The sequence below is a fragment of the Coregonus clupeaformis genome, chromosome 31, assembly GCF_020615455.1.
Source record: "Coregonus clupeaformis isolate EN_2021a chromosome 31, ASM2061545v1, whole genome shotgun sequence".
NCBI lineage: Eukaryota > Metazoa > Chordata > Actinopteri > Salmoniformes > Salmonidae > Coregonus > Coregonus clupeaformis.
This window is the reverse complement of record NC_059222.1, coordinates 40,266,710-40,282,100: the sequence shown is the minus strand read 5'-3', so window position 1 is coordinate 40,282,100 and position 15,391 is coordinate 40,266,710. Positions and strand designations below refer to the sequence as shown.

Sequence of the window (15,391 nt, the reverse complement as noted above, 5' to 3'; positions counted from 1 at the left end):
TCAGAATGACCATCGGGTTCTTGGTCCCTTACCAAGGCCCTTCTCCCCCGATTGCTCAGTTTGGCTGGGCGGCAAGCTCTAGGAAGAGTCTTGGTGGTTCCAAATGTCTTCCATTTAAGAATTTTGGAGGCCACCGTGTTCTTGGGGACCTTCCATACTGCAGAAATGTTTTGGTACCCTTCCCCAGATCTGTGCCTCAACACAATCCTGTATCGAAGCTTTACAGACAATTCCTTCAACCTCATGGCTTGGTTTTTGCTCTGACATGCACTGTCAACTGTGGGACCTTATAAAGATAGGTGTGTGCCTTTCCAAATCATGTCCAATCAATAGAATTTACAACAGGTGGACACTAATCAAGTTGTAGAAAGATCTCAAGGATTATCAATGGAAACAGGATGCACCTGAGCTCAATTTCGAGTCTCATGGCAAAGGGTCTGAATACTTATGTAAATAAGATATTATTGTTTAAAAAAAATTATAAATGTAAAAATCAATTTCGGAATAAGGCTGTAACATAGCAAAATGTGGAAAACGGGAAGGGGTCTGAATACTTTCAGAATACACTATATGTAGGTGTGTGAGTCTGTGTGAGTGGGTGGGTCTCCTCCCTGTGGACAGACAGACATACAGACAAACCAGACAGATAGACAGACTGGCAGGCAGGCATACAGACAAACAGGCTGACAGACGAGCCGGTGGTGAAAGCCTGGGCTGGTTGTCTGGTTGTAATGTAATTACAGCCTCATACTGCATCAGGGCTCTACAGCTCTTGTAGTGGAGAAGCACCACAGACACACACACACACACACACACACACACACACACACACACACACACACACACACACACACACACACACACACACACACACACACACACACACACACACACACACACACACACACACACACACACACACACACACACACACACACACACACACACACTCACACACACACACACAAACACACACACTCACACACACACACACACACACACACTCACACACACACACACACACACACACTCACACAGTGTATACACTATATATACAAGTGTGTGGATACCCCTTCAAATGAGTTGATTTGGCTATTTCAGTCACACCCGTGGCTGACAGGTGTATAGAATCGAGCACACAGCCATGCAATGTCCATAGACAAACATTGGCAGTAGAATGGCCTTACTGAAGAGCTCAATGACTTTAAACGTGTCACCGTCATAGGATGCCACCTTTCCAACAAGTCAGTTTGTAAAATGTCTGCCCTGCTTGAGCTGCCCCGGTCAACTGTAAGCGCTGTTATTGTGAAGTGGAAACATTTAGGAGCAACAACGGCTCAGCCGCGACATTATAGGCCACACAAGCTCACAGAACAGAGTGCTGAAGCGCGTTCCAAACTGAGTTCCAAACTGCCTCTGGAAGCAATGTCAGCACAATAATTGTTAGTCGGGAGCTTAATGAAATGGGTTTCTATGGCCGAGCAGCCACACACACAAGCCTAAGATCACCATGCGCAATGCCAATCCTTGGCTGGAGTGGTGTAAAGCTCGCCGCCATTGGACTCTGGAGCAGCGGAAACGCGTTCTATGGAGTGATGAATCAAGCTTCTGTTTCAGCATGACAATGCCCCCGTGCATAAAGCGAGATCCATTAATATTTGTCGAGGTCGGTGTGGAAGAACTTGACTGGCCTGCACAGAGCCCTGACCTCAACCCCATTCAACACCTTTGGGATGAATTGGAACGCCGACTGCGAGCCAGTCCTAATCGCCCAATATCAGTGTCCGACCTCACTAATGCTCTTGTGGCTGAATGGAAGCAAGTCTCCGGAGCAATGTTCCAACATCTAGTGAAAAGCCTTCCCAGAAAATGCCCATGATTTTGGAATGAGATGTTCGACACGCAGGTGTCCACACACATTTGGTCATGTAGTTTAGTTCAGCATGTGGTGAGCTGAGGTGGAGAGCCATAGGCACTGTTCTGTGTGAATCCTTTCAACAGGCTTCCATCCTTCCTGTCTGCCTCTATGTCTGTAACCACTGATCTAACACAATCAGATAGCTCGTCAGCAGGGGTTCCATTACATAGCTTCTACCTATACAGTCATTTAGTGGGGGAAAGGATGCATTCAAACAGAGACATTGTTTTCCTCTGCTGATGGACAGGGAGAGAGAGAGAGAGAGAGAGAGAGAGAGGGAGAGAGAGAGAGAGAGAGAGAGAGAGAGGGAGAGGGAGAGGAAGAGGGAGAGAAGTAGAGAGAGAGAGAGAGAGAGAGAGAGAGAGAGAGAGAGAGAGAGAGAGAGAGAGAGAGAGAGAGAGAGAGAGAGAGAGAGAGAGAGAGAGAGAGAGAGAGAGAGAGAGAGAGAGAGGGAGGGAGGGAGAGAGACTTTTAATTACTTCCCAACTCCACTTCTTCTCACAGGAGAGAAGTGAGGGAGGGAAGAGAGAGGGGAATGAGGGGGAGGAGAGGAGGGAGGGAGAGAAACGGTGTGTTCTAGAAGACAGATGTGGCGTGTGCTAGCTGCAGTGTAATTAACATGCAATTAACACTAATTAAGGAGGGGGAGGAGAGGGGTGAGGCCCCTGAAGATCTCTCCATAGTTGTGTGGGAGGGAGGTAATATGAGTGTAGGTGATGAGGAAAGAATGGAGGAGAGCGGGGAGGCATCTGAAGTTGTCACCTTAGTGTGTGTGTGTGTGGGGGAGAGATTGAGGGATGAGGAAAAGGGAGGAAAGGTTAGGGCTGCAGGTGATGATGAGGGAAAGGGAGGTTTGAGAGAGGAGGAAAGTGGGAGGTGGGTTTGAGTGTGTTGTGGCTGGTGGAAGACTGTGCTTTATCATAACGGTCTTCCATTGTCTGCTACCCTCTAGTGATCGATACGGCCACTTTGCTGTTAAACACTCAACACCGACACACACACATACACACACACACACACAGGGACGTGGGGGTTTGGTGCTGTATGGTGCAGATGGATGGCCACAGACAGAGGGGTAATTGTCCCAGCTGTCCCCCCTCTCTCACTCCTGTCTCACCCTCCTCTCACCCCTCTCCCTTGGTAATGTAAAGGAGCAGGATAAAACAGCCCATAGGGTAGGGGTAGGCAACTAGATTCAGAAACGGGACGAATTTTGTCGGAGCGGATGGTCGGGGGGACGGAACATAATTATAGTAATTTGTACACTGCAAATTGACCACAAACAAGCCCTAAAACAGATTGTATTTGAAAATAACAATAATTTCATACCTTGTTTACAGTGAAAAAACGATCACGTCCGTTTTTTTTAATCATGGGAATACTTGGGAACAGATTAAAGTCATTTTTTGCTTAATTCATGGTGATGTTATAAAAACAATTGGCCCACTGTTGCCTACCCCTGCCATAGGGTATCTGTCATGGCTCCAAACGCAGCAGTAAACACAGACACAGACACATACACACACACAGGCAAACACCGGAATAGACCGAAGCTCAATCAGCACTCTTTTCATCTTAACCCCCCCCCCCCCCCCTCTTTCTCTCTCTCTCTCCTCCTGTATGTGTAAATGGCGCTGCCTTCAGCATTTCTGTCTCATTGATCATGCTGTAAACCTTGAGACGTTTAGCTGACATCATCTCTTCATCTTTTCATCCCTGCTCCTGAATGTTATCCTAATGGATTATGTACAACTTCTCCTGCTCCACTCTGTCTTTCTCCTCTCTCTCTCTCTCTCTCTCTCTCGCGCTCTCTCTCTCTCTCTCTCTCTCTCTCTCTCTCTCTCTCTCTCTCTCTCTCTCTCTCTCTCTCTCTCTCTCTCTGTCTTTCTCTCTCTCACTCTCTCTCTCTCTCTCTCTCTCTCTCTCTCTCTCTCTCTCTCTCTCTCTCTCTCTCTCTCTCTCTCTCTCTCTCTCTCTCTCTCTCTCTCTCTCTCTCTCTCTCTCAATTCAATTCAATTCAATTCAATAGACTTTATTGACATGGCAAGTAAAATTACTTACATTGTCAAAGTATACATATAACAAAAATGGTTTCTCTCTCTCTCTCTCTCTCTCTCTCTCTCTCTCTTTCTTTTGCTTCTTCTCTCTCTTTCTCACTCTCCCTGTCTCTCTCTCTTTCTTTCTCGCACTCTCACTCCATCTCCCTCTTTCTTTCCCTCTCTGCCTCTCTCCTACCATAATTGCTCCCACCTATGAGAATAGGGTGGAGCTTTTCCAACATAAACAAAGTAAAATTAGTTCATTAACAACTACCTACTGATAATGGAAAGTTTAACATTTGATAGGATTAACTCTCATCCTGCATTGGTAGTTTCATTTGATAAGATTAACCCACATCCTGCATTGGTAGTTTAATCTGATAGGATTAACTCTCATCCTGCATTGGTAGTTTAATCTGATAGGATTAACTCTCATCCTGCATTGGTAGTTTAATCTGATAGGATTAACTCTCACCCTGCATTGGTAGTTTAATCTGATAGGATTAACACTCATCCTGCATTGGTAGTTTAATCTGATAGGATTAACTCTCACCCTGCATTGGTAGTTTAATCTGATAGGATTAACTCTCATCCTGCATTGGTAGTTTCATTTGATAGGATTAACCCACATCCTGCATTGGTAGTTTAATCTGATAGGATTAACTCTCATCCTGCATTGGTAGTTTAATCTGATAGGATTAACTCTCATCCTGCATTGGTAGTTTCATTTGATAGGATTAACCCACATCCTGCATTGGTAGTTTAATCTGATAGGATTAACTCTCATCCTGCATTGGTAGTTTAATCTGATAGGATTAACTCTCATCCTGCATTGGTAGTTTAATCTGATAGGATTAACTCTCATCCTGCATTGGTAGTTTAATCTGATAGGATTAACTCTCATCCTGCATTGGTAGTTTAATCTGATAGGATTTACTCTCATCCTGCATTGGTAATTTAATCTGATAGGATTAACTCTCATCCTGCATTGGTAGTTTCATTTGATAGGATTAACTCACATCCTGCATTGGTAGTTTAATCTGATAGGATTAACTCTCATCCTGGGTTAGGGTTAGGGTTCCACAAACCAGTCTGTTTAGCTGTTATTCCACTCCTTGCCACTCCTGTCACGCTAAACCTCTTTGGCATGTCAAAAGGTGGTTTGTGGAATGTTAGCTAAACAGACTGGTACCCAGGGTAGGTTGAGGAGAGATAAGTGTCCTCCAGAGGAGGCTGGTGAGGGGAGGATTAATAGCTTTAATGGAGTGAATGAAAAGGTTTGAAAGAAACCATGTTTCAAGCCATCACTATGAGTTGATTTAAAGTGCCACTAGCCACCACTGGTGTCCTCCTCTCAATTGAACTCTGTTTCCCAGGGGGCCGCGTGTCTGTTTTATCTCAGGGCCAGTTTAGAGTGGTCCCCCGGGTGTTGGTAACAGGGATCCCCGTCGTCACGGTTACTCTGATAACAGTGAAATAAATGGAGGTTGTCACAGCGACACCTAAAAGGGCCGTCACTCCCGGCGACCTGGAGAGCATCGCTGCAATTTTCTGCCCGTGATGGACAGATGATCACATGGGGTCTGAGGGAGGACAGGAGGACTGGAGGGTATCCCTCGTTCTCTCTCTCCCCCTCTTTCTCTCTTTTTCTCTCTCTCTCTCTCTCTCTCTCTCTCTCTCTCTCTCTCTCTCTCTCTCTCTCTCTCTCTCTCTCTGTCTGTCTTTCCTTCTCTCACTCTCCATCTTTCTCTCTTCTCTCTCTCCTCTTGCACTCTCACTCTTCCTCCATCACTCTCTCTCTCTCTATCTGTTTGTGTAATATATGCTGTAAATCTGTGTCCACTCCTCCCAGACAGCTTTCTAATCTCCTATGTCAGGGGAGCAGAGAGAATAGCAACTACATGACCACTCCAACCCCGACATTCGTACCTCACACTACACTATGACTAAGACATAGTCTGCGTCTCAATTCCTTTTATAGCGCATTAATTTTGACCATGGCCCATAGGGGAATAGGGTGCCATTTGTGATGCACACTAAAACATTTTCACACACTCTTAGAGGACAGAGGCAGTTTAATATGAAATGTGTCTTTATTATTTAAAACCATCGTGTTTCAGGGGGAAACGGTATGAGTTATACCTAGTGGAGTTTCATATCCCTCTCACACTCCCACACACTTTCTCTTTCAATCAATTTCCCTTTTTCTCTTTCTATCAATCTCCCTTTTTCTCTTTCTGTCAATCTCCCCCTTTCTCTTTCTGTCAATCTCCATTTTTCTCTTTCTGTCAATCTCCCTTTTTCTTTTACTGTCAATCTCCCTTTTTCTCTTTCAATCAATCTCCCCCTTTCTCTTTCAATCAATCTCCCCTTTTCTCTTTCAATCAATCTCCCCTTTTCTCTTTCTGTCAATCTCCCCTTTTCTCTTTCTGTCAATCTCCATTTTTCTCTTTCTGTCAATCTCCCCTTTTCTCTTTCTGTCAATCTCCATTTTTGTCTTTCAATCAATCTCCCCTTTTCTCTTTCAATCAATCTCCCCTTTTCTCTTTCAATCAATCTCCCTTTTTCTCTTTCTGTCAATCTCCCCTTTTCTCTTTCTGTCAATCTCCCTTTTTCTCTTTCTGTCAAGCTCCCTTTTTCTCTTTCAATCAATCTCCCCTTTTCTCTTTCAATCAATCTCCCTTTTTCTCTTTCTGTCAATCTCCCTTTTTCTCAAACTCTCCCCCACCCCACCCCAACTCCACCCTATCCTTTCCTTTTATAATGTTTGTTTAGCTAGGATTCTAATGTTTGTCGTGTCGTGGTCTGTGTTTTCCTCCAGCAGGCAGATGAGGTTGCGCAGACGGAGGGTTCCCATCAGCTCCACCTGCAGCAGTGTGATTCGTCAGAGAAGCAGCAGCCCAAACGGTTACACGTCTCCAACATCCCATTCCGCTTCAGAGATCCAGACCTCAGGCAAATGTTTGGGGTGAGTAGCTAGCTTCACCCATGCAATACAAAGGTTTCCCAGCCCACAGGCCTACTACAGTAGCGCCGTTGGTCAACATACCAGAGTGTGTTCTCAGTGTTCAGAACACAAAAACCTTTAACAAAACATCCGTCTGGAACCCCAGGGTTGAGCCAATCATGTTTCAATCTCTCTTTCTCTCTGCTTGTGTTTGTGTAAGCCATAGCTCTACAGGTACATCAAGTGCCACTTTGAGACCGTCCTGTCCCCATTAAAGATGTATGGGCCCGTCACACCTCTTAGAGAGGGGGCCTCAATGATTCACGTTCTAACCTCCACATATCCTCTCCTCCTCAAATTAGGGACAAATATGAATTTTTCATATCCTGGACCGCTACAGGGCCATCGTCCTTAACAGCTCCTTGGAGAGAGAGGACATGTCACGAGGCATGTTTGAATTCCCAAGACTGTTAACGCTGTAGCAGTTCTCAGAGCAGAACACGGTTCATTCACAGGACTGTTCTAGAATTACAGAATGATTCTAGAAGAGTTGTTATATTCTCTGCTTTGTGAAAGGAATAAGGAAATATCTGACCCTGTATCAGTTGTTTCTGGCAACTTGTCCTTACTTATTTAATGATTTATGTTCCTGGAGGAACATGGGGCTGGCCAGTAATATAAATTTCCAACTCTGCCAGTCTCGGGCTGTTTTCTTCGCTTCTGGCGAAGAAGAGACACAGAAGGGAGATAGGGTGAAAAAAAGACAGAACGACAGAGCGAGCGAGAATATAATCAAACCACATGACATTCAGAGATAGAGAGAGGGGGAGAGAGAGAGGGAGAGAGAGAGAGAGAGAGAGAGAGAGAGAGAGAGAGAGAGAGAGAGAGAGAGAGAGAGAGAGAGAGAGAGAGAGAGAGAGAGAGAGAGAGAGAAAGAGGAGAGAGAGAGAGAGAGAGAGAGAGAGAGAGAGAGAGAGAGAGAGAGAGAGAGAGAGAGAGAGAGAGAGAGAGAGAGAGAGAGAGAGAGAGAGAGAGAGAGAGAGAGAGAGAGAGAGAGAGAAATAAAGAAAGGGAGAGAAAGAGAGAGAGAGACAGCAACACAATTAGACCCAACCAAATCATGAGAAAACAAAAAGAGAATTACTTGACACAGAGCAAACTAGAATGCTAATTGGCCCTAAACTGAGAGTACACAGTGGCTGAATACTTGACCACTGTGACTGACCCAAACTTAAGGAAAGCTTTGACTATGTACAGACTCAGTGAGCATAGCCTTGCTATTGAGAGAGGCCACTGTAGGCAGACTTGGCTCTCAAGAGAAGACAGGCTATGTGCACACTGCCCACAAAATGAGGTGGAAACTGAGCTGCACTTCCTAACCTCCTGCCAAATATATGACCATATTAGAGACACATATTTCCCTCAGATTACACAGATCGATAAAGAATTCGAAAACAAACCCAATTTTGATAAACTCCCATATCTATTGGGTGAAATACCACAGTGTGCCATCACAGCAGCAAGATGTGTGACCTGTTGTCACAAGAAAAGGGCAACCAGTGAAGAACAAACATCATTGTAAATACAACCCATATTTATGTTTATTTATTTTCTCTTTTGTACTTTAACTATTTGCACATAATATGACATTTGAAATGTCTTTACTCTTTTGGAACTTTTGTGAGTGTAATGTTTACTGTTCATTTTTATTGTTTATTTCACTTTTGTTTATTATCTACTTCACTTGCTTTGGCAATGTTAACATATGTTTCCCATTCCAATAAAGCCCCTTAAATTGAATTGAATTGAATTGAGAGAGAGGTGTTTGTTGCTCTATAGCTTGTTAAGACCAGATCAGACAAGTCTTTATAGTACAGTGTTACTAATGGCAGCCCAGACATATAGTTTACACTGTAAGATTTAAAATAATAGGAGGCTGGACATTTCTCCCCTGTCTCCTGGCTTCTCAAATGGAGTCCAACATTTGCTCCCCCTTGGCCAGGGCTTTGTTCCATAGCGGGGGATGCCTGTCCCCCTGGCCGTGCCCAGACTCGGAGGCCTTGATGTGGGGAGAGTAGAGGAGATGGAAGGGTCCCGCAATAGAGACACGATTAATGGGATTCCTCAGCACAGTGGTTAAAAGGGACTTTATCCTCATTAGGTGTGTGTAGGGTGACAGGATCCAGTTAGGGACATATTTGGTGTGTGTGTGTGTGTGTGTGTGTGTGTGTGTGTGTGTGTGTGTGTGTGTGTGTGTGTGTGTGTGTGTGTGTGTGTGTGTGTGTGTGTGTGTGTGTGTGTGTGTGTGTGTGTGTGTGTGTGTGTGTGTGTGTGTGTGTGTGGTGTGTGTGTGTGTGTGTGTGTGTGTGTGTATGTGTGTGTGTGTGTGTGTGTGTGTGTGTGTGTGTGTGAAAGCCTGGGACTCTAACTCTCCAGTAACACTCCCCAGTCACTTAGTGAAGTCTCCAAGGCACTGAGCTCTGCACCACAATTAACCAGAGACACTGAGAGAGGAGGAGGAGCGAGGGAAGAGAGGAGAGAGGGATTAGAAGAGACAGACAATCTGGTAGCACTCACTACAATCAGCGATGCTCAGAGTGCGTCTTACCCTGTTATCAGAAGGAATGCACTGACACAGACCCTGAAGAGGAGTGCCGGGCTAGACAAGTTGGTCAGTCAAAACAAAGTCACATTTATGCCCTTTTTCTTGTACTTTAGACACTTGGAAACTCAAATTGTCCAATCAGTTTCACTGGAAAGTTTAGGCTTGAAAAGTTAAGTAACCACTTTGGTTCTTTGGTTCGATACTACAGTTACGGACAAGGCAGTTGAGCAGTTTGGTTAGTTAGTTGCGGTTGTTCAATTGTCTCTAGGGTGGTGGGATAGGATACGAAGCGCATGCAAGCTTGTCAGAGTTTACACACGCACACGCACACACACACACACACACACACACACACACACACGCACACACGCTCCTCCTCTTTGTTGATGGTCCAGTCTCAAGGATTAATCGTTGTGGGCAGAGCTGAAGCACTGTGGCCCAGATTCCATCAGGGCTCTGCCATCCCCACAATGGGGTCCAGTACCGCTCTCTCTCCCATTGCCTGTAAATGCTGCAATGAGCGACTGGCTCAATCTGCCACTACGATTCCGTTTCAGCCCCGCCACAATGCAAACAAAGGCAATAGCCAGGCATTATAGCAAATGGAATTTCCTACCATTATAGAAAAAGGGGGATATTGGAACATTATAGAAAAGCCACGGCAATGACGAGGCATCGTAACACACAAGGAGATTATACCAGGGGAACACAACAATTGAAAGCTTCCTTTTAACGGTCCTTACTGTGTCCATTTAGGTCCTCATCAGAAATAATATGAAAACGACATCTATTAAGAGCTCTTAGCTGCGTGGTCGGGTGCTACTGTAGAGAAGCATGGACATAAAGAGAAAATTAATACAAAGAAATAACAAAATGGGAGGGGTTCATTACCCAACCTTATTTGAGTTTAATTCATAATTAGAAAAACACATTTAGGAGGAAATTACAGCGATGAGTATGAGGGCTTAATGGTAGACTGGTAATTGGGATTCAAAGCACCATTTCACTGATTCAATTCTCTCATTCTCACAACGACGTGTCGGAAATCTCTAATCTCAACGTCTGCATCGCAAATGGCACCATATTCCCTATATAGTGCACTACTTTCGACCAAAGGCATATGGGCCCTGGTCAAAAGTAGTGCACTATACAGGGAATAGGGTGCCATTTGGGACACATACAACACTTACCTCGAGTATATCACAGAGGGGTTGAGACCTCCCTGCATGCATTGCGGCCTCCTTTACCATTAAAGTGTTTGATAGCACTCTCAGAAGATCGGAAACTCCAAAACGATCCAACTGAGAAACTCCAGAATGCTGTTTTTGCTTTCATGTCTCGGAATGATCGGAAATATGAGATTCCAAATTCCAAAACACCAGGCTTCAGATATACAGCATCAATGGCTTTTTTCCCCAAGACAGTCCTTGAAAACCTTTCCTAATTCCGATTTGCAAGGAGCACATGAACGCAGCATGACACAGAGAGCCGGGATGGCTTCCACTAGATGCCAGCTGTGCCCCAGTCGCTTCAGGAGCCTGTTCATTTTGCACCACACTGAGAGAAACAGGCTAATATAGTGTCCCCAATGCCATCGCTATGTTTAATTAATAACCAGGCACTTAGAGAGCCAGCCGCAAGAGGGTCCTTACGGTCACACTCCTGGAAGTAGGGTCTTAAATGAGTCCTTACTGAAGTGCATACAAACACACACACACGCACGCACACACACACACACACACACACACACACACACACACACACACACACACACACACACACACACACACACACACACACACACACACACACACACCAAAGAGGGTCCTTTCCATCCCAGTCCATCCCTTGGCCCAGCAGTGTGTGTGTGTGTGTGTGTGTGTGTGTGTGTGTGTGTGTGTGTGTGTGTGTGTGTGTGTGTGTGTGTGTGTGTGTGTGTGTGTGTGTGTGTGTGTGTGGACAGTGCTCCTGTCTGTCTGTCTGTATTTCTCTCGAGAAGCGAGACATACATCAGGGGTTCGCTAATGGACTTTTAATGATACCTTCCTTCATCTGCCTAATCACCTCTTCTAGAAGCTGCAGCCTTCCAGGTAGAACCCCCATCTTTCCATCATTCCTAACAGAACAGGGAATCATGTCAGTCGGAAGCTACTAACATTCCGATTAGACGTTCTATTCCATAAGGCTCCATTCCATCCCGCTCCCTCAGATGTTCCACCATTTGGCTTTTGAGGTTGTGTGTAATTAATATATAGGAAATCTAAACCCAAAGCTTCTATTGTAGTCTCCCCTTGATGCCAATTAATTAGTGGGCTGATTAAAGTTAATTTACTAGAGTGTTTATTTAGGAAAAAGAAGACTATGTCATTAGCCTGTTAGGGAGCAGTTCTCTCTCGCTCTCTCTCTCTCTCTCTCTCACTCACTCACACACACACACACACACACACACACACACACACACACACACACACACACACACACACACACACACACACACACACACACACACACACACACACACAGAAAAAACTATTTGTTTATAGTACATTTCATCTGCACCCCAGGCCCATTAGCACAGGTATAAACCATTAGCATCATTAGCTTCTCCAGTCTGTTTTGGGCTAAACCAGTCATTCACTATGGGAGGAGACTGAGCAACAGCTGTGAGACAATGGATGAATGTGAGGAGGTGGAGGGGAGGGGGATGAGGAGGAGCAGGAAGTGGAGGAGGAAAGTTATGCTGTGCTTGCCTGAAGAAAGTGATGGAGAAGGAGGGATAGAGAGAGGAGGAGGAGGAGGAGGAGGTGGTGGTGGAGCAGGAGAGTGCTTGCCTGAAGAAATTAACAGTAAACATTACACTCACAAAAGTTCTAAAAGAGTAAAGACATTTCAAATGTCATATTATGTGCAAATAGTTAAAGTACAAAAGGGGAAATAAATAAATATAAATATGGATTGTATTTATAATGGTATTTGTTCTTCACTGGTTGCCCTTTTCTTGTGGCAACAGGTCACAAATCTTGCTGCTGTGATGGCACAATGTGGTATTTCACCCAGTAGATATGGGAGTTTATCAAAATTGGTTGTGTTTTCAAATTATTTGTGGGTCTGTGTAATCTGAGGGAAATATGTGTCTCTAATATGGTTATACATTTGGCAAGACGTTATGAAGTGCAGCTCAGTTTCCACCTCATTTTGTGGGCAATGTGCTCACAGCCTGTCTTCTCTTGAGAGCCAGGTCTGCCTACGGCGGCCTCTCTCAATAGCAAGGCTATGCTCACTGAGTCTGCACATAGTCAAAGCTTTCCTTAATTGTGGGTCAGTCACAGTGGTCAGGTATTCTGTCACTGTATACTCTCTGTTCAGGGCCAAAAGCGTTCTAGTTTTCTAGCTTAGTTTTTTTGTTAATTCTTTCCAATGTGTCAAGTAATTCTCTTTTTGTTTTCTCATGATTTGGTTGGGTCTAATTGTATTGCTGTCTTGGGGCTCTGTGGGGTCTGTTTGTGTTTGTGAATAGAGCCCCAGGACCAGCTTGCTTAGGGGACTCTTCTCCAGGTTCATCTTTGTAGGTGATGGCTTTGTTATGGAAGATCTGCGAATCGCTTCCTTTTAGGTGGTTGTAGAATTTAACAGCTCTTTTCTGGATTTTGATCATTAGCGGGTATCGGCCAAATTCTGCTCTGCTTGCATTATTTGGTGTTTTACGTTGTACACAGAGGATATTTTTGCAGAATTCTACATGCAGAGTCTCAATTTGTTTTTTTGTCCCATTTTGTGAAATCTTGGTTGGTGAGCGGACCACAGACCTCACAACCATAAAGGGTTAATGGGTTCCATCAATTTGTATAACAGACCTTCATGCCAAATTGAGTCAAAAACTTTTTGGAAATGAACAAAGCATGAGAAGACTTTGCCTTTGTTTAGGTTTGTATGTTTGCCAATTAGGGTGTGCAGGGTGACTACGTGGTCTGTCGTACGGTAATTTGGTAAAAACCCAATTTGACATTTGCTCAGTACATTGTTTTCACTGAGGAAATCTACGAGTCTGCGGTTAATGATAATGCAGAGGATTTTCCCAAGGTTGCTGTTGACGCATATCCCACGGTAGTTATTGGGGTCAAATTTGTCTCCACTTTTGCGGATTGAGATGATCAGTCATTGGTTCAAAATATTGGGGAATATGTCAGAGCTGAGGATGATGTTAAAAAGGAATTTGTGGTCTGTATATTTTATCATTATATCTAGGATACCATCAACACCACAGGCCTTTTGGGTCTCTCTCTATCCTCCTCTGTCTCTCTGTTTCTCTCTCTCTCTCTCTCTTCCAGCAGCCAGGTGATCAATTCCATTGTGCTTCTGCTGAGTGAGGCGGGAAAAGGCTGTGTGTGTGGGTTTGTGTCCATGCACCCTGATACACAGCCTCTCGACCTGCCCCTCCCTCCCTCCCTCCCTCCCGCTCAATCTCTCCCGCTCTCTCTCTCTCTCTCTCGCTCTCTCTCTCTCTCTCTCTCTCTCTCTCTCTCTCTCTCTCTCTCTCTCTCTCTCTCTCTCTCTCTCTCTCTCTCTCTCTCTCTCTTCCACAAGCCAGGTGATCAATTCCATTGTGCTTCTGCTGAGTGAGGCGGGAAAAAGCTGTGTGTGTGTGTGTGTGTTTGTGTGCGTACATGTGTGCTTGTGTGTTTGTGTCCATGCACCCTTATACACAGTCTCCCTCCCTCCCTCTCTCTCTCTCTTTCTTTCTTTCTCTCTCTCTCTCTCTCTCTCTCTCTCTCAATTCAATTCAATTTCAATTTAAGGGCTTTATTGGCATGGGAAACGTGTGTTAACATTGCCAAAGCAAGTGAAGTAGATAGTAAACAAAAGTGAAATAAACAATAAATATCTCTCTCTCTCTCTCTCTCTCTCTCTCTCTCTCTCTCTCTCTCTCTCTCTCTCTCTCTCTCTCTCTCTCTCTCTCTCTCTCTCTCTCTCTCCCTCTCCTCCCCTCCCTCCCTCCGTCTGACAGGGTAATTAGAATGAAATGACGTGGCCAGTGTAGACAACAATTAACCGTTGCTTTCATCCCTGTCATTAGGAAGAGTGAAGGTTTGCTTTTATTCTGCTGTGTCTCTAATGATTTCATTCACACACCCATTCGCCCGCCCGTTCGCCCGATTGAGATTCAATGCTTAAAGGTCAACTGCCCCTTAGAACCAACTTCTCTAGTTTTAAATGGCCTGTGTGGCATCGATATCATTCAGAAACATTAATTCTAGTGTCAAAATTGACTACAAAGTGTAAATAGGATAATTTTTGTCATAAAGTCAGTCTTGTCCAACACAGAGTTTTGTAAGTTCGTCACCACTTACTGGAAGGTTGGATTACGATCATGCCCACACCCAGTGACCACTAACAGGAGAGAAGCAGTTGTGCGCGCTCTATCCAATCATAGCAGCCAGAACCTCCAGACAGTGAGACAGACCTGCCTGTTACGCAGCGCCTCAGACTTGTTTGCAACACGTTGCCAATGTTTGATAGTGTCAATCACTCCAGTCTGCCACTCTTTTGGGCAAAATGAGAATTGAGATGATCAGAGCGCACTTTTATCCCAACTGCAACTTGCCAACATTCCAAATCCCATTCGCAAGCATCTTGTTAATTAATAAGATATTTCTTAATTTATCAGATTAATTCTGACCATCTTAAAGAAGTGACTATTTTGTGTCTATGTTGCTACGGTGACTCAGGAGGGACAAACAACATTACCTGCCAGGGTACGATATGCTAACCTAACACATCAAACCACACCGTCATGGCCGCTAGCATTTCTTAATGAGCAATCTTCAAAACGAGGCCAAATCAGTAAGCCCTTTTTTTTTTACTTGCACACACACACATACACA

At 44.6% G+C, this 15,391-nt stretch overlaps 1 protein-coding gene across 2 annotated transcripts in view; it reads left to right on the top strand.

The window, feature by feature from the left end:
- The window catches only part of LOC121547728 (RNA binding protein fox-1 homolog 3-like), an 861,621-nt gene that overhangs the window by 791,621 nt on the left and 54,609 nt on the right, over window positions 1-15,391 (top strand). For both annotated transcript variants that reach the window (XM_045209896.1, XM_045209895.1), the window contains exon 7: window positions 6,779-6,925. In XM_045209896.1, coding sequence (XP_045065831.1) covers window positions 6,779-6,925 — 147 coding nt within the window. The remainder of the gene's footprint in view (window positions 1-6,778; window positions 6,926-15,391) is intronic.